Raw genomic sequence first — 19,779 nt, 5'->3', positions numbered from 1 at the left:
CTTGATATTTACCTGGGATTTAAATGTTGGGCCTTTATTGTGTGCAAGGCAATAAAGAGGAAGGGGGAATGGTAAGAAGAGTGATGTAAAAGAGTGTGTCAACAATACCCAATGAACGTGTCAACCTGAAGTTCCCCCTCTCACTTCAGCTCCACTGAATCTGATGTCTCTGAGCCTGAAGTCTTCACAAGATGCTTTATGGCAAATAGCTCTCTACTCCACCAACTACACCCTCATGCCTACTTGGCAAGCTCTTATGTGGAAAAGCAGGCTATAGTCCCCTCTCCATCTTCTATAAACATCTCATTTACCCATAGTTCTTTTCTCATCACTTTTATGAGTATTTTATGGGCGTCCCATGGAGTAAGAAAAACAAATGCTGAGATTTGACAGCCATTTGAAAAGAAAGCTCCTTTTAACCCATTTCCCTTTTAGGAAAAAAAAAAAGTGCAGCTGGCTGCCAGCACAGTACTTTTAGGGCAAACGGGAAATGGGTTAAGTTGTAATTGTTTTAAGGTTACAACTTTTAAAATATGTGTAGCTAAATTCTTACCACAGAGCCTGATTTTGTTTTGAAGCATCCTGTCTCTCTATAAAGTCCACAGTTAGAGAGAGAGAGAGGGGGAGAGAGAGAGAGACAGATAGATGGATAGATACGGAAATATCCATGGTCCTTGCATTCATGGCATTTTTAACTGACTAGCTAGAATAGTGCACTCACAATGCAGTAGGTTCTCTGTAGATATTTATTAAACAAATTAACACATGAATAAATAAATAACAGCCAAATTTTTGAATTGCAAACCCTCTTAATGTTATAAGAAAAAATACTAGGACTATGAGAAGAACACTAAATGAATTCTTTGCTCCCAGGAAATATACATAAACCAATAACTTCTTGATATGGTTAGGCTTTATGTCCCCCACAAATCTCATCCTGAACTGTAATCCCCATGATCCCCATGTATCAACAGACAGACCCGGTGGGAGATGATGGATCATGGTGGCAGTGTCCCCCATGCTGCTCTCATGATAGTGAATTCTCACAAGATCTGATGGTTTTATAAGTATCTGACAGTTCGTCCTTCACACTCTTGCTCTCTCTCACCTGCTGTCACGTAAGACACGACTCTTCCCCTTCCATCATGATTCTAAGTTTCTTGAGGCCTCCCCAGCTAGGCAGAACTATGATCAATTAAACCTCTTTATAAATTACCCAGTCTTAGGCAGTTCTTTATAGCAGTATGAGAATGAACTAATATACTTCTAGTCAAAATTATAAGCATTATGTGAGCAGTAGGCATTGTACTGCTGAAGCCCAAAGAGGATAAACCAGTACGTTTAAAGAACTAAGTAATCATATAAACCATTGCATAAGTTACATTTAAAGGATGTATCACATTATTTTTATAAAAGTTCCTGATTCCCCAATGATTGTCAGGTACCCAAACTTAACAGGCAATTATTCATATCACCCACAATCTACCCTTGGTCCCCTAACACTATCTCTATATTTAGGGGTAAAAGTCACATCTGTTATTAAAGGTCCTCAGTCTTATTCAACTACTCATTGTTTGATATTCTTGCAGGTATCATTTCTTAGACTAATCCAGAAACCTTATGCTCCTTAAAAGACTGCTAAACACTGCCTAGCAGTAACAGTTATAAACCAACCAATAGACCCTTGTTATATAGGCTGACATCTGAAGACATTCACAAAGCACTGTAGAAATTCAAAGGCATAATTAGCGTTGTACTTTCTCAGTTTACTGAAAGTCAGCAAGGAGAAGGTAAAGAAAGAAGGAAATCCTGTTATCCTATGACAGGCTCTTCTTCCAATTCCCTGCCTTAGGATTTTTTTTTTTTTTTTTTGAGACGGAGTCTTGCTCTGTCGCCCCCTGCCTTAGGATTTATACATTAAGTTCCTTAAGTATAAGTGGCTTTCCCTTGGATCAAGACAGCACCTTTGTTTCTTTGCTTATTCTTAGGCCTCTTTACTCTATTCCTCAGAGGTATGAATCTTCAGTAGATCTTCTCTCAATGAATTATAATACATATTTCATTTAAACTTAACTGTTATTTTATAAGCAGGATTTAGTTCACTTTCTTTTTCTTCCATTTAGAGAGATTTATATTAGTTAATATTTATAAGCTAAAAGACAAGAGATGCCCAATTTTTCTCACCTGGCAATAGCAGTATGAATGGCAATTACTTGTAAAACCTGGCTGTTAACCTCAATTTTTAGATAATCTCACTAGATAGAGCTCATTGTTAATCAGTGTGTGTGTGTGTGTGTGTGTGTGTGCGCGCGCGCGCACGCGCGCTATGCATAGATGCATTAAAAGGAATTAAACTACATTTAAAAGATTATATTGACTATAAAGGCTGTGTTATCTTTCAGATGCCATTTTGACCAGGTTATCTTTTGGTTTTGTGAGACAGCAGAACACACAGGAAAATTATATCAATACATCAAAGAGAAATGTTCCTTTGAGGCATTTATCAACTCGTATTTTATTGTGTAATTATTCCTTATAATGGTGAGGCAATAAGCTCCTTGCATCAGACAAACTCCATCCCTCCAACTACCCATGCCACTAGTCAGGTTTCTTTCATCATCTGTTGTTATTGTAAATAATTTTAGAATTTAATTATGTCTGATCGCATGCTTACTGTGATTTATAACACATATTCAATAAAAAACTGGTGAAGAGCCCTTTAAGGAAAGGGAAAATATACATATTGTGATGGTTAATACTGAGTGTTAACTTTATTGGATTGAAGGATGCAAAGCATTATTCTGGGTGTGTCTGTGAGGGTACTGCCAAAGGAAATTAACATTTGAGTCAGTGGACTGGGAAAGGCAGACCACCTTCAATCTGCGTGGGCATAATCTCATAAGCTGCCAGCACAGCCAGAATAAAAGCAGTTAGAAGAACATGAAAAGGCTAGACTGGCTTAGCCTTTCAGCCTTCCATCTGTGTGGGATGCTGCTGGTCCTCCAACATCAGACTCCAAGTTCTTCAGCTTTGGGACTTGGACTGGCTTCCTGGCTCTTCAGCTTGCAGATGGCCTATTGTAGGACCTCACCTTGTGACGGTGTGAGTCAATACTCCTTAATAAACTCCCCTTTATATATACACCTATCCTATTAGTTCTGTGCCTCTAGAGAACCCTAACTAATACAGATTTGGTACTGGGAATGGTACAGAATATTAGAGGAACAGAATATTAAGGATGGAGTTATTTTGTTGGTTTTGGGGTTTGGATTAGACCCCCAAATGCTAAGGACTCTACTTCTAATAGTATGGACAATACTGATAGTCCTTGGCGTGAACTGTTTAGAGAGTTATGCAAAATAAATGCATTTGGCACTCCTGATTCACTGCTTGTGAGAGGCAAGGAGCTTAGTGACTCTCTACATAATACCTTTGACCATATGTGGAGAACCAAGGAATATAATGAAGTTGGATGGTTGCTCCTAAGTTCACTGAGCAAAGTGATAAAAGAAAATGATAAACTAAGCAGACACTGAGCCTCAAATCTTCTCACATTGCCCTGAGTGACAGTCTTTTCTCCTATACAGAAAGAGATGAAATTGTGGAAAATCAGACCCAAGCTCTTATCATGTGAGTGGCTAACCTGTAACAAAAGGCGTGTATACACACAGCCTTGTCAGGTGTCTACTTTTAAAGTGAGAGCATTGATTGGAAAAGAATGGGACCCTGCAACATGGAATGGGGACATGTGGGAGGACCCTGACAAAGCTGAGGACACTGAGGTTGTAAACTCTGATGAGTCTTTTTTGCCAGAAGAAACAGCTTCCTCATCCCAGTAGTGGCAACATCCCCTCCTGACCCATGCTGACATCAGCCTTTCCACCTTTGTCTGGGGAAATAAACCCTGTGTTGCCTGAGGCAAGAGTGATGGTCTGCCTCCCCTGAGGCAGTTGCCAGGCAAGACAATGTTGATTTTCCTCAGGACCCATCCCCCAACACCTCTGTTTGCTTCTTGACCTATGATTAGGCTAAAGTCCTGACAGGTCCCTAGAGGCGTGGTTCAGAGTGTGAGCCACGAGGAGGTACGCCACACTTGAAAAGAACTGCTTGAGTTTTCTAATTTATATAAGCAGAAATCTGGAAAACAGGCATAGGAATGTATATTAAGGGTGTGGAATAATGGTGGGAGGAACACAGAGTTGGATCATGCAGAATTTACTGACTTGGGCCCACTAAACAGGGATTCTGCATTTAATGTTGCAGTTCGGGGAGTTAAACAAGGTTCTGATAGTTAATTTGCTTGGTTAGCTGAAATATGGATTAAAAGATGGCCCACCGTGAGTGAGCTGGAAATGCCTAATCTCCCTTGGTTCAATGTAGAGGAAGGTTTCCAAAGACTTAGGGAGATCGGAATGCTAGCGTGGATAAGTCACTTTAGACCTATACATCCCAGCTGGGAGGGTCCAGAAAATATACCCTTGACCAATACTTTCAGAAACAGATTTGTGAGGGCAGCACTTGTATCTTTGAAGAGCCCTGTGACTGCTCTTCTCTGTATGCCAAATCTGACACTGGGAACTGTGGTCATTCAACTACAAAATTTGAATGCAATTGGAATAACTAGATATTCAGATGGCAGTAGCCAAGGGCAGCACTCAACTGTCAAAGACAAGGTAGGCATAGCTACCATAATGGACAGCAGAGGCAAAGCAGCAATCAGAATAGCCTGACTCATGTAGATCTCTGGCATTGGCTAATTAATCACAGTGTTCCTAGAAGTGAAATTGATAGGACGCCTAATGCATTATTACTTAATTTGTATAAGCAGAAAACTTCCAGGCTGAGTGGACAAAAGACTAATTTGAATTATTAAAACAGAGAATCATGGCCCTTCAATCAACTTCCAGACCTGAGACAGTTTATAGACCCAGAACCCATTGAATGAAGGGGAAGTTGGGTCCTCTTGAGAAAGGACCCCACTACATTATTGACAAATTTATGCTGTTACTCTTTCTCCCACCCTTCCCCAAGGAGACCTCCAGCCTTTTACCATGGTAACTGTGCACTGGAGGAAGGAAAAAATGATCAGACATTTCCGGAACTACTGGACACTGGCTCTGAGCTAACATTGATTCCAGGGAACACAACACATCATTGTGGTCCTCCAGTTTAAGCAGGGGCTCATGGAGGTCAGGTAATTATTGGAGTTTTAGCTCAAGTCCAACTTACAGTGGGTCCAGTGGGTCCCCGGACACATCCTGTGGCCATCTCCCCAGTACCAGAATGCATAATTGGCATAGACATACTTAGCAGCTGGCAGAATTCCCATATTGGCTCCGTGACTGGTAGGGTGAGGGCTACTATGGTGGGAAAGGACAAATGAAAGCCACTAGAGCTGCCTCTACCTAGAAAAATAGTAAATCAAAACCAATATCACATCCCTGGAGTGACTGAAGAGATTAGTGCCATCATCAAGGACTTGAAAGACACAGGGGTGGTGATTCCCACCACATTCCCGTTCAACTCTCCTGTTTGGCCTGTGCAGAAGACAGATGGATCTTGGAGAATGACAGCGAATCATCATAAGCTTAACCAAGTGGTGGTGGCTCCAATTGCAGCTGTTATACCAAATGCGGTTTGATCGTTTGAACAAATTAACACATCTCCTGATACTTGGTATGCAGCCAATGATATGGCAAATCCTTTTTTTCTCCATTCTTGTCCATAAGGCCCACCAAAAGCAATTTGCCTTCAGCTGGCAAGGTCAGCAATATACCTTTACTGTTCTACCTCAGGGGTATATCAACTCTCTGGCTTTGTGTCATAATCCTATTCTGAGAGAGCTTTATTGCTTTTCCCTTTCACAAGGTATCACACTGGTCCATTACATCGATGACATTATGCTGACTGGATCCTGTGAGCATGAAGTAGCAAACACACTGGACTTACTGATGAAACATTTGTGTGCCAGAGGATAGGAAATAAATTCGACTAAAATTCAGGGACCTTCCACCTCAGTAAAATTTCTAGGGGTCCAGTGGTGTGGGGATTGTCGAGATACTCCCTCCAAGGAAGGTAAAGAATAAGTTGCTGCATTTGGCCCCTTCTACAACCAAGAAAGCAGCATCACACCAAATGGGCCTATTTGGATTTTGGAGGTAACACATTCCTTATTTGCGTGTGTTACTCTGGCCCACCTATCAAGTGGCCCAAAAGGCTGCTAGTTTTGAGTGGGGTCCAGAGTAGGAGAAGACTCTACAACAGGTCCAGACTGCTGTGCAAGCTGCTCTGCCACTTGGTCCATATAACCCAGCAGATCCAGTGGTGCCTGAGGTGTCAGTGGCAGACAGAGATGCTGTTTGGAGCCTTTGGCAGGCACCCATAGGTGAATCCTAGGCTTTTGGAGAAAGGACCTGCCATCTTCTGCAGGTAACTACTCTCCTTTTGAGAGAGAGCTCTTGACCTGTTACTGGGCTTTAGTGGAAACTGAATGTTTGACCATGGGTCAAGTTACCATGCAACCTGAACTGCCTATCATGAAATGGGTACTTTCTGACCCATCTAGCCATAAACTGGGGTGTGCACAGCAGCATTCCATCATCAAATGGAAATGGTATATACGTGATCGGGCTCAAGCAGGTCCTCAAGGCACCAGTAAGTTACATGAGGAAGTGGCTCAAATGCCCATGCCCATCATCTCCACTCCTGCCAGCCTGCCTTCTTTCCCACAGCATGCACTGATGGTTTCATTGGGAGTTTCCTACAATCAGTTGACAGAGGAAGAGGAGACTAGGGCCTGGTTTACAGATGGTTCTGCACCATATGCAGGCACCACCTGAAAGCGGGCAGCTGCAGCACTACAGCCCCTACAGTCCCTTCCTTTTTAAATTTTTATTTATTTATGTATTTTTTGAAACAGAGTTTTACTCTTGTTGCCAAGGCTGGAGTGCAATGGCATGATTTGGGCTCACAGCAACCTCTGCCTCACGGGTTCAAATGATTCTCCTGCCTCAGCCTCCCAAATAGCTGGGATTATAGGCATGCACCACCATGCCTGGCTAATTTTGTATTTTTTAGTAGAGATGGGGTTTCTCCATGTTGGTCAGGGTGGTCTTGAATTCTTGACCTCAGGTGATCCACCTGCCTCGGCCTTGCAAAGTGCTAGGATTACAGGCATGAGCCAGCACCCCCAGTCCCTCTACACCCCCTTTCTAGGACATCCCTGAAGGACAGCAGTGAAGGGAAATCTTCCCAGTGGGCAGAACTTTGACCAGTGTACCTGGTTGTGCACTCTGCATGGAAGGAGTAATGGCCAGATGTGTGATCACATACTGATTCACAGGCTGTGGCCAATGGTTTGGCTGGATGATCAGGGACTTGGAAGAAGCATGACTGGAAAAATGGTGAAAAAGAAATCTGGGGAAGAGGTATGTGGATGGACCTCTGTGAGTGGTCAAAAACTGAAGATATTTGTATCCCATATGAGTTTTTACCAATGGGTGACCTCCACAGAGTAGGATTTTAATAATCAAGTGGATAGGATGGCTTGTTCTGTGGACAACACACAACCTCTTTTCCCAGCCACCCCTGCCATCGCCCAATGGGCCCATGAACAAAGTGGCCACGGTGGCAAGAATAGAGGTTACACAAGGGTTCAGCAACATGGACTTCCACTTACAAGGCTGACCTGGCTATGGCCTCTGCTGAGTGCCCAATTTGCCAACAGCAGAGACCAACACTGAGCCCTTAATATGGCACCATTCTTTGGGGTGATCAGCCAGCTACTTCGTGGCAGGTTGATTACACTTGACCACTTCCATCATGGAAAGGGCAGTGGTTTGTCCTCACTGGAACAGACACTTACTCCAAATATGGCCTTGCCTATCCTGCATGCAATGCTTCTGCCAAGACTATCATCCATGGACTTTTGGAATGCCTTATCCACCGTCATGGTATTCCACACAGCATTGCCTCTGATGAAGGCACTCACTTTACAGCTAAAGAAGTGCAGCAGTGGGCTCATGCTCACGAAATTCACTGGTCTTACCATGTTACCCATCATCCTGAAGCAGCTGGATTGACAGAACAGTGGACTGGCCTTTTGAAGTCACAATGACAACACCAACTAGGTGACAATACTTTGCAGGGCTGGGGAAAAGTTCTCCAGAGGGCTGTGTATGCTCTGAATCAGCGTCCAATATATGGTACTCTTTCTCCCATAGCCAGGATTCATAGGTTCAGGTATCAAGGGGTGGAAGTGGAAGTGGCACCACTCACCATCATCCCTAGAAACCCACTAGCAAAAGTTTTGCTTCCTGTTCCCACAACATTAAGCTCTGCTGGTCTAAAGGCCTTAGTTCCAGAGAAAGGAATCTGTCACCAGGAGACACAACGATTCCATTAAACTGTAAGTTAATATTGCCACCTGGCCACTTTGGAGTCCTCCTACCTTTAAGTCAACAGGCCAAGAAGGGAATTGCAGTGTTGGCTTGGGTGAATGACCTGGACTATCAAGATGAAATCAGTCTACTACTCCACAATGGAGGTAAGGAAGAGTATGCATGGAATACGGGAGATCCCTTACAAGAGATCCCTTAGGGTATCTCTTAGTATTATCATGCCTTGTGATTGAGGTAAATGGAAAACTACAACAGCACAATCCAGGCAGGACTATAAATGGCCCAAACCCTTCAGGAATGAAGGTTTGGGTGACTCTACCAGGTAAAAAAACACAAACTGCTGAAGTGCTTGCTGAAGGCAAAGGAAATAAAGAATGGGTAGTAGAAGTAGGTAGTCATCAATTCCAGCTGTGGCCACGTGACCATGTGCAGAAACAAGAACTGTAATTGTCATAAGCATTTCTTCCTTATTTTGTTAAGAATGTATTTGTGCTTGTATACACTTGTACTAAGAAAATATCTTCATCTTATTTCCTTTTTCCTTTATCATGCGACATAAGATTTATTGACTTCATATCAGCATTTAAGTGTTGTTAACTTTATGTAATAGCATTTGGGTTGGGGACTGGTACTTTCTGGTTGTACAAACGATAGTTGTATTATGTTAGGCATAATTATGACCTTATTATTGTCTTTATTTGAAGATGATGTATGATTTCAGGAGATGTGTATGAGTTCAAGTTGACAAGCGGTGGACTTGTGATGGTTAATACTGACTGTCAACTTGATTGGATTGAAGGATGCAAAGTATTGTTCCTGGGTGTGTCTGTGAGGGTGTTGCCAAAGGAGATTAACATTTGAGTCAGTGGACTGGTAAAGGCAGACCCACACTCAATCTGGGCAGGAACAATCTCATCAGTTCCCAGCACGGCCACAATAAAAGCAGGGAGAAGAACATGAAAAGGCTAGACTGGCTTAAACTTTCAGTCTTCCATCTGTGTGAGATGCTTCCTGCCCTCCAACATCAGACTCCAGGTTCTTCAGCTTTGGGGCTCAGACTGGCTTCCTTGCTCTTCAGCTTGCAGACAGCCTATGGTGGGACCTCACCTTGTGACCATGTGAGTCAATACTTCTTAATAAACTCCCCTTTATATATACATCTATCCTATAGTTCTGTCCCTCTAGAGAACCCTCATACACATATCAATCTCCATCAAGAGATTTCTGGGCCCGGAGCAATGGCTCACAACTGTAATCCTCGCACTTTGGGAGTCCGAGGTGGGCGGATCATGAGGTCAGGAGATCGAGATCATCCTGGCCAACATGGTGAAACCCCGTCTCTACTAAAAATACAAAAATTAGCTGGGTATGATGGCACGCACCTATAGTCCCAAATACTTGGGAGGCAGAGGCAGGAGAATCACTTGAACTCGGGAAATGGAGGTTGCAGGGAGGCAGAGGTTGCAGTGAGCCAAGATCACATCACTGCACTCTAGCCTGGTGACAGAGCTAGATTGTCTCAAAAAAAAAAAAAAAAAAAAAAGCATCTGGACACAAATTAAGTACACCTACATTTTTATTATTTAACACCTACTTTATTACTTCAGGGAAAAAATATGTGTTCATAAAACAATATTAAGGCACAAAAGGCAGTCAAGAGAGTCTACTCGCCATCTGACTTTTTACAAGCCCATAAATAATATGCAACTTAAAAAGAGAAGTCATTGGAAGGTGAGCTGACTGATCCCATATACATATATTACATTCCAAATACACTATTTTAAATTGGGTTGCAGCAACAATAACAGAATGAGCTTTCCCTCCCTCCCTTCCTTCCTTCCTTCCTCTCTTCCTCTCTTTCTCTCTTGGAGTCTTGCTCTGTCGCCCAGGCTGGAGTGCAGTGGCACAATCTCGGCTCACCACAACTGCCACCTCACAGGTTCAAGCAATTATCCTGTGTCAGCCTCCCAAGTAGCCTACAGGCACACACCACCACACCCGCCTAATTTGTTGTATTTTAGTAGAGATGGGGTTTTACCATGTTGCCCAGGCTGGTCTCGAACTCCTGGGCTCAGGCAATCCGCCCACCTTGGCCTCCCAAAGTGCTGGAATTACAGGCGAGAGTCACTGTGCCCAGCCAGAATGAGCTTTTTTAATTGTTCCTATATATAGTATAAGATTGTATTGATACATATATATGGGGGGGTACATATATACATGCAGTTTTGACATAGAATAAGGAAGCGAAGTAATTCTTAAATTATAATGTTTTGTATATAATTTATTATGCAATTTGGCAATTATAAAGAAAGCCCAAAACTGCAAACAGTCCCCCTAAATACAAAAACATTAAGAAACACTAAAAGACTCCAACACTTCTACAAGGATGATGACCAGCACCATTAAATTTAGGACTGTGGCCACTTTAAATCTGAGTGAACAGAAGCAAAATCTTCAAAATAAGCACATGATTTTAATATTGCATTGAAACATTTTCTATATAAGCACTATCTAATGGAACTTTTTCTGATAATCATTCTTGAGCACCAGGCGTTTTGGCTAGTTCTTCAGAAGAAGGGGAGTTTTAAGTTCATTTTATTTAATTTAAATAGCTACATGGGGCTACAGTATTATACAATGAAAATTCAGACTATTATACAATATTCCCACAAGTTTTAGAGTAAGAACTTTTTACCTCAAAGTTACTACCCAGAACACCATACGTAACACCTTGCTTGATACAATACTTGTGAAGTACAGTTGATGCTTGAACAACACAGGGCTTAGGGTTTGACCCCTAAGTAGTCAGAAATCTGAGTAAAACTTTTGACTCCAGAAAACCTTAACTACTAACAGCCTACTGTTGACCGTTTGAGACTAAACAGTCAATTAACACAAATGATGTACGTTACATGTATCACATACTCTATTCTTACAATAAAGTAAGTGATAGAAAAGTTATTAAGGAAATCATAAGGAAGAGAAAATATATTTACTAGTCATTAAGTAAAAGTGGATCATCAAAAAGGTCTTCATCCTAAAGGTCTTCATCCTCATCGTCTTCACATTGAGGAGGAGGAGGAGAAAGAGCCTTGCTGTCTCTGGATGTCAGAGGCAGAAGTGGAGGAGATGGGAGGGGAAGCAAAAGAGGCAGGCACACCTGGTGTAACTTTATGGCAATGCATGGTAATTTCTGCCTGACATTTTTGCTTTTTTGTTTCTCTAAAAATGTTTCTGTATGGTACCAACATTTTCTCCACCATTTGCTTTAGTGTCATTGTCTCTATCATAGAAGGATCCACGTGGTAAAAGAAGTCAAAAGGAGTCTTGAATAACCGGAACCTCTACCAGACTGTCTAATGTCAACCTGTTTTCCAGCACTGCTTCTTTTCCATCTTCTTCCTCACTGTCTGTCATTGGTTAAGAAGTACTCATCTATCAAGTTATCTTCTGCTAATCCCTCTGGTGTGGTGTCTATTAACTCTGGAATCTAGATTTAGAAACTTTTCACTCCATACCTTTTTTTTTCCATCATATCCACAATCTCTTTCATGATTTCCTTGATTTGCCTATGAAGTCATGCACAACATCCGATACAGTTCTCTTTAGAAGGAATGAATTGTTTTGGGCCTGACGGCTTTCATTTTTTTTTTTTCTATAACAACGATAGCATCTTCAACGGTGTGATCCTTCCAGATTTTCATGATATTCTATTTATCGGGGTTCTCTTCCATAGCGTTACAATCTTGTCCATACAGTATTATGTGAAATGAGCCTTTAAGGTCCAGAAGCCAAACTGGAATCTTTGTGTTTGGAGGCAAGTAGACCACTTCAACACCTTTCGTGTTGAACTCATGGGGTTTGGGGTAGCTAGGGGCATTGTTCAATATAAAAATAACTTTGAAAGACAGTCCCTTTACTAGCAGTGTACTTCCTGACTTCAAGGACAAAACATCCATGTATCTAGTCCAGGAAAAGAACTCTTGTCTAGGCCTTCTTGTACAACAAAAAGGCTGGCAGTTGGAGTTTATTTTTTCCCTTCAACACTCAGAGGGTTAACAACATTATACACAGAGGCAGCCCTTACCGCATTTGCACAAAACAGTATAGCTAGCCTATCCCTTCCTGCCTCAAATACTAGTGCTTCCTTCTCTTCCTTACTACTCAATGTTCTTTATGGCACTTTTTTTTTTTTTTTCCCAGAATAAAGCACTTTGCATTAAAACCTTGTTCAGGCACATATACTTGCTCCTCGATAATTTTCTTAATGGCATCTAGAACTCATCTCTGCTGGTCCACAGAAGCTGCTTCTACTTTTGATATTTTTTGAAAGCCAAACCTCTTCCTTAAATGATCAAGCCATCCTTTTCTGGCATTACATTCTCTAGCTGTAGGTCCTTCACCATCCTTCTGCTTTGTCATATAATGACTTTGCTTTTTCTTAATATTAGGGTCTATAGATACACATTTCTTATAGCAATCCTGCACCCACAGAAAAGCTGCATTTTTAAGGCGAGATCAAAGTTTTTCAGAAAAAGTGCAAGAGTTTTGCTCCTGCTGGCGTAGCTGCAGCAACAGTGTCACAAATTTCTTTTTCAACAGTGGTTCTTACACTGGATGAATTTATCTTGAAATGGTAGGCAACTGCAGCTGCAGACCTCAATCGGCGGTACACATCAAGCAATTCAACTTTTTCCTGTAATGTCATAACGTTGCTTCTTGGGAGCACTTCTAGTGTCACTAATGACACTCTGTATGGGTCTCATGGTATTACTCAAGGTTAATGGTATCATACTAAACATCACAAAAACTATGTGAGAACCACAAGATATCACGCAATTTCCTGGAGAAAGAAACTGCTCACAGGGAGATGATAAGCATCACAGGGCATTTTAAAGTGGTGCGCGCAACAGTAACGCTCACTGGAAGAGGCTAAGAAATTATTACAGTAATACAGTATGCACTACAGTTAACTTCGTGCAGCTATGATTTAACGCCGCATGTTTACATGTTTACATTTCTTTCCACTGCAAATGGCACCATGTATAGTCTATAAGTGTGTGAGTTTTTATTAATTTTAACTTTTTGTAATAGATTCATGTATATTTTATGGTAGTAAATGATAAAACAGACTATTATCTATATATATTGCATGCATTCCTGATATACCTAACTTTTTCTTATTTTCTTAAAGTATTTCCAGGCTACCTGGTGCGTCCACAAATTTTTTAAATTGCTGCAATTCTAAAAAAAAAAAAAAAAAAAAAAAAAAAAAAAATTCCAGTATATTTATTGAAAAACCATCCATGTATAAGTGGGCTCATGCAGTTCAAATCCGTGTTGTTCAAGAATAAGCTGTAATCTGGCACAAATTGTGAGAAAAGATTAATTTGAAGTTTGAAAAAAAAAAACCTACGTTTGCAACTGGAGTATTACATAACTGATGTGATTTTTGAAAATATCTACTTCCTTTATAAGGCATAATTTTCATTTTCTAGCAAACAAATTGTTTTTCACAGAATAATAAATCCACTCTAAAATGATATCTTAAAAATATTAGACTGCATACCAAATTTACCAGAATGACAGGACACAAAATCACCAAGAACTTTTGTAGCCTCAATTTGGAGCTTGTTGTGTTTTAAAATCCCACAAATCAATAAAATTAAATTAATAAACATAAGACTGGCGGTAAGGCGATCTCCTCTGTGAGCATTCCCAGCCTCACTGCGGAACCCAGCACCTCGCCAAGCGCACGCGCCTCTGCACTTGGCGGACGTCCCCGCACGGCCGGCGCCGCCCCCTTACCTTTCTCGCTGACGCTCTCGCTCTCCAGCTCCACGTCCTCGCAGCTGGTGTACTCGGGCGTCGACACGCCCTCCTCCTCAGAGCTGCTCACCGACATCTGCCGCTTCTTTCCGCCCCTCTTGGACCGGTGCGGCTTGGGCGGGGACGGCCGCACCGACTCGGACTGGTCTGAGCTCAGAGAGTCGTTCCGCAGCATGGTCTCCACCTTCTCGCGCTTGGCCTTCCGCATGAGGACCGCCGAGCTGGGGTCCAGGCGGCTCTGCTTCCTGAGGGGCTCCTGGGCTTTGACCTCCGTGGCTTCTGCGGGAACCGGCCCATGCCTGGGCGCCGGCGGGCTGTGGTTCGTTAGCTGCTTGGCGCCCGGCGCCCTGGTCTCCGCAGTCCTCTCAGCCGAATAGGCCCGCGGCGAGTCCGGCGGCGAGGCCCTGGCCGCCGCCGGCGCGCGTTTGCCGACCTTGCCCTCCGGCAGCGCCGCGCCCGCCTCGGTGCGCGGGAGCGCCACGTCGCTGTGGCGCCGCTCGTGCCTCGCGCGGGACACCCGGGCGTGCATGCGCATCTGCTGCTCCTCAGGCGGCGGTTTCACCGGGTACCGAGCCAGGTTCGGGTCGCTGCGGTACCTGGTCTGATATTCCTCCTCCTTTCTCTGCTTTTCCTCATCCGCCACTTTGCCCTCATCCCGTTTTTCCGGCGTGTCTGGGTAATCCTGTGATCGCCCTTTCTCAAGCCTTCGGCTTTCCCGCCTTTCTTTACGTTCCCGTTCTTCGACGGCCCCCTCCCCGGGCTGCGCTGAGGTCTTTGGCACGCGTTTCCGCTCGCTCTTAAGGGCTCCTTTGCCATTCTGCTCGGAAAGCCCTGGGGTCTTCTTTCTATGGTATACAAAAAAAACGTCAAGGAGAGCAATTTATAAACTTATAGACATAAACAACGTGTTTTCTTTTCATTCCAGTCTTAAATCATTTCCGTTACAATAATTAGTTACAGGGATTTGGATCTGAAGGTGGAACTGTAAAGGTGTTGGAATTTTACAATGTAAGGGATCAAATGGGAACACATACTAATTATTACCAAATAGAGTGTTCATAAGAGTGTGATGATTGTACTACATTTAGCAGCTCACTGAAGCGTCGTTGCTCGTTAGAAGTTTACATTGAATCAATTTACTTTTCTTGAAATGTTGATAAAACTTACCTTGCAGGGTTCACGTGAGGATTAGAGACACCATCTGTGAAGATGTTTTATGAAAGGGTAGAGTGTCGTGCAAATGGAAGCAGTTCTCCAGTGTCTCTGATTCTTTGTTCTACTAATTATACTTTTTCTCATCTCTGCCTTTAATTTTCTGTTTCTGACTCCTTGACAGTGTACAAAATATGGTCAAGAATTCTTCAGTAATTTAAAACAAATAAACAGTGTCTCTTTCAATCTTGCTTCTCCCTGAAGTTGGCCAGCTCTTTACACCGGCCACCTCTCTTCCTGCTCCTGTACCTCCCAATTCCTCATTGCTTTCCTATGAATTTATATCATTAGTAAAATTATTCCTACCTATCAATCTTCTTCAAATTTTAACTAAAAAGTCAGAACAAAAAGTCTCTATTCAGCCCTCGTTCTTGAAATTTTTGTAGTTTTTCACTATATGTCAAAAACAGAACTCTTTTCTTTAGAAACTTTACAGCTCCAAATTCTCTATCTTATTTAAAGATATCATCTTCCAACCAGTTCCAAACTGCATCTTCAGTATTTTTGTCTCCTCTTCTCCCACAACAACTTGTCACCAAATGCTATTCTACCTTCCCCGAGATATCTCTGGTGTCCTTTCTATCCTTTCTCCAAATAGCTTAGTTACACTCATTCTCTCGTACTGCCCTCTTATATGCTGTGTAACTCCCCTGCAACTCCTGAGTATCTTATAAAGCTTAATTCAGAAGTCACTTCCTCTTTCCTAGGGCTCTCAAAATACTATACATATTGCCTAGCTTTGATCAAATTAGCATCCTGGTTAATTGCCTAGGTGTTTTTCTTCCCTAGGATAGTGTGTGGTCTCTTCCCTAGGATTTGTCAGAAAAGCGACCATGTATGTTCTAATCATCTTTATACCCTCTGGTTCCTGGCACAGTGTTTATCTGTAGTAAATACACAATGACTGCTGGCTTGAATAATAGCTACATTCACTGAAAGTCTACCATGTGCCAGCTTGGGAAGAACACATGTTCTCTTTTAATACCTGCCACAACCCTGCAAGTGAGTTTTTACTGACTATTGTGGCAGAGCCAGGACTAGAATCCAGACCTCTTTAACTTTGAAGTCCTTGATCTTTTACTGTATGGGCTTTGCTTGAAAAGGGGTTCAAAAGCTTTCCTTGGAGCCTCCTGTCTCCAAGTAATGGTTACACATATAAAAATAACAAGCCCAGTCTAGGTCCTAACAAAAGCCCTGGCCCCCAAACCATGAGCCTCGTAAGCCTGTCTTCCTTGTCAACACTTTTTCCCAGTGCATAGCTTCATGTTTGCCCATGAATACATTTTTGAATGAATCAATCAATCATAGTAAATAATCTGATCATATTAGTCTCTTTAAATATTCAGTGGTTTCCCTTTCGCCTACAATAAAAGCTATAAAATGTAACCTGTCCCTTCACTACCTCACCAGCCTTTTCTCCCCAACATCCCCTCTGCTACTTGCACTGTAGCCAGCAGCTATCCTTTAGGAGGCCCTCACCTTGGGCTTGTTCCCTCAGGCCATGTGCCTGTGCAGATACCTGGAGCACCCATCCTACCCTTCTCCTGGTTAATTCCAAAGTCACTCTTTAGAGCTCAGCATAAAAGAAATGTCCTTAAAGAAGGCTTCTCTGATGTGTCCACATACTTTCTGAGAGGTGAGATTCCCCCATCACATGCTCTCAGAGCACTTTTAATTAAAGGGCTAGGTTTATAAGTGAAACATGATCTAAGAGCTGTTCTGAGTTCACCGTTGGAAGTTGGTAGCTCAGCTGGGTGACTTAGTTCGTGTTTACGTCTGTGCTTGATATGAAAGAAAAGCTTTCAACAAAGGTCTCCTAAGGAGTAGACAGATAGACAACACCCCTCAGGCCTGTTGTTTTTCTATGTGGGATCTGAGAATTAGTACTTCCACATATTCCTTCCATTAATAGAAGTTAAATTCTTGAAAACGCGTTTGCTCTCCTAGCAAAATCTTGCCTTTTGCTTACAGGGTGAAAGAACTATTACCTCTCTCTAGGAGGTTCACTTCTAGACCTGGATGAAGCCTGCTTCTGTTCAGGCCCCAAGGCTTGCTGCAAGGGCTCAGCCCCTTTGCTCCTGTCTGGTGGTGCGCTGGGAGGAGCAGTGTCCTGGGAGGAGGCAGCTGCTGTGCTCAGGGGTGTCTGAGACCGCGATCGCTCTTGGAGTCGTGCTTTCTTTTCTCTTGGTACCTCAGAGCCAACACCTGTAGCTGTATCACTCAGGGTTCCATCCTGACTTGTCTGTTGAGGGCCACTTCCAAAGAACCATGCCCCAGATTTGGTTAAGATTTCTTGTTGCTTTCGACATAAATTGCATACCCACATAACCTATTTGAAGAAGAAAGAACAATATAAATTTTTATGCCCTCTTGGAAATAATTTTTCAGTATCTTAAAATGTAAGGAAAAAAGAACAGTATTCATTTTCATATTTATCCTTGCAAATTTCTTGAGAAAATGGTCCTCCCACAAGTCACAGTCAAATATATGAATGCCTAGACAGGGACTTGTCTGAGGCTAGAGAACCTCTGGCCAGCCAAAATAGAGTTTTTTTCTCAGCATTTCTAATTTGATGATTCTATATTTCCTTTTACCATATATCTGTCATATTTTTTATAATTGACTCTGGAGTATTAGCAAAAATGTTCTAAGCAAGGTAGTTAACTGGTTAGAAAAATGTTACCAGGAAATAAAAGAAAAAAGAAAAATGTTACCCGGAACTACAGAATCAATATGTATATACATAAACCTCAGTACTTGCAAGTATTTTTAAAAAGCCTATCTTTTCAAAAATCACCCACAATTAAAGGCAATATTAAAAATATTCATATAGAAGAAACAAACATAAAAAAGTAGGCCCACAAAAAAGGTCAAGCTGTATATTTTCTCTAGTTTCTTAGCAATAAACTAACCTTAAGCTTATTTATGCTATAAAATATAATTTTCCGTGCACATATTTACTAAAGCAATAAATGTGACTCTAAGTTTATTCATATGTGACCACTCCAATGTCATGTTTCCCAAGGAGAGCTATTTGGGAACCATCATTTAGCAACATATCCACTGATAAATTATAAGATGTAGCACCACTTAAAATAAACCTATATATCTGTTCTCCATTTGATGACCTTTAAAATGAATGTAATAATGAGGACGATTGTTGTAATAAAAAATAATAATAGCAGCAATGACTAGCTGTCACGGGGCAAAGATAGGTGCTAAGAGTCCCATGAGCCATCTTTTCAAATATCCTCAGTACCTCTGTTTCTTTGTGCTGTGATTTTACATCGCTGCCTCAGTTGCATGCCTCCAAAGGCACTTCAGGTGTTTTGTGTGTGTTTGTACGTCAGGAACTACCTCCACAGGAAAAGCTAATGACCAAACTCTAGGCTTCCTTTTCACAAATACTGACTCAATCAACAAGTACTCAAAAATATTGTATCAAGGATGAATAAATCGTAGATACATTAATTGAGAAGCAACAGAAAATAGTAAAAGAAGCATTGTTTAGTAGGTCAAATGAAGAAAATGAACTACTGAAAATATTCAGATAAATAAGGAAAAGCTGTAACTATAGCCATAGAATAAGATGAAGCTAAAATAAGAAAAAGACAGGAAAAAAGTAATCCTTTTTTTTTAAAAGGAAAATACTGCAGATGAATTAAGAACTGCTTTCCAGGCAAGAAAACTCAAATGGATTATAATATAGGAAAAATTAAGACTGAGGAGAAATAATTGCTATAAAAAATTTAAAATTCACGAAGGTCAATTGATTTATTTAGATGAGATGGTAGAAAACAGTAGATGTCAGAATAAATGAGAATGAGTTCCTTTTGGTTCTGGTAGTGTGAATGTGTATGTGGGTGGGGATGGGTGGGGGTATGTGGGTATGTTCTCTTAGTCTTTTTTTGTTGTTATTGCTTTTCATAAATTTATTTCTCTTTGGAAGTTCATAAAATATGTGGTTTTATGAAAGACAAAAACATGATATAGAATGTTTCTTTTTAATGAGTAAATCACTTCCAATACCACTGTCTTACTATTAGCATTTTAATATAATTTTCTATGCAAATTTAAAATAACTGAGATTCCACTGTAACTCTATATCCTATTTATATATTTAATATTATAGCACAAGTATTTCTACTTGTGCTATAGTGATTCTAAACTTTTCTAAAGCATTTTAATATCTACAAAATATTCTATAGAGATGGAATATCACTTACCTGGCCCTTAAACTGCTTATAACCTTTCACATTAACACTGAATTCTGCAGTGAAAAGTGTGTTGATCAAACTTTTTTTTTTTCATATTTATGGTCTTTCTTTAAGGATACATT

General features: G+C 41.4%; 1 protein-coding gene across 44 annotated transcripts in view; it reads right to left on the bottom strand.

Moving 5' to 3' along the window:
• The window catches only part of RIMS1 (regulating synaptic membrane exocytosis 1), a 499,940-nt gene that overhangs the window by 216,832 nt on the left and 263,329 nt on the right, over positions 1–19,779 (bottom strand). For all 44 annotated transcript variants that reach the window (XM_008013531.3, XM_008013512.3, XM_073006134.1 and 41 more), the window contains 2 exons: positions 17,429–17,769; positions 14,208–15,073 (listed from right to left, as the gene is read on the bottom strand). In XM_008013531.3, coding sequence (XP_008011722.1) covers positions 14,208–15,073; positions 17,429–17,769 — 1,207 coding nt within the window. The remainder of the gene's footprint in view (positions 1–14,207; positions 15,074–17,428; positions 17,770–19,779) is intronic.

Source organism: Chlorocebus sabaeus, chromosome 17 (genome assembly GCF_047675955.1).
Source record: "Chlorocebus sabaeus isolate Y175 chromosome 17, mChlSab1.0.hap1, whole genome shotgun sequence".
NCBI lineage: Eukaryota > Metazoa > Chordata > Mammalia > Primates > Cercopithecidae > Chlorocebus > Chlorocebus sabaeus.
The sequence above is the reverse complement of the archived record's forward strand: the minus strand, read 5'-3'. Positions and strand labels throughout refer to the sequence as shown.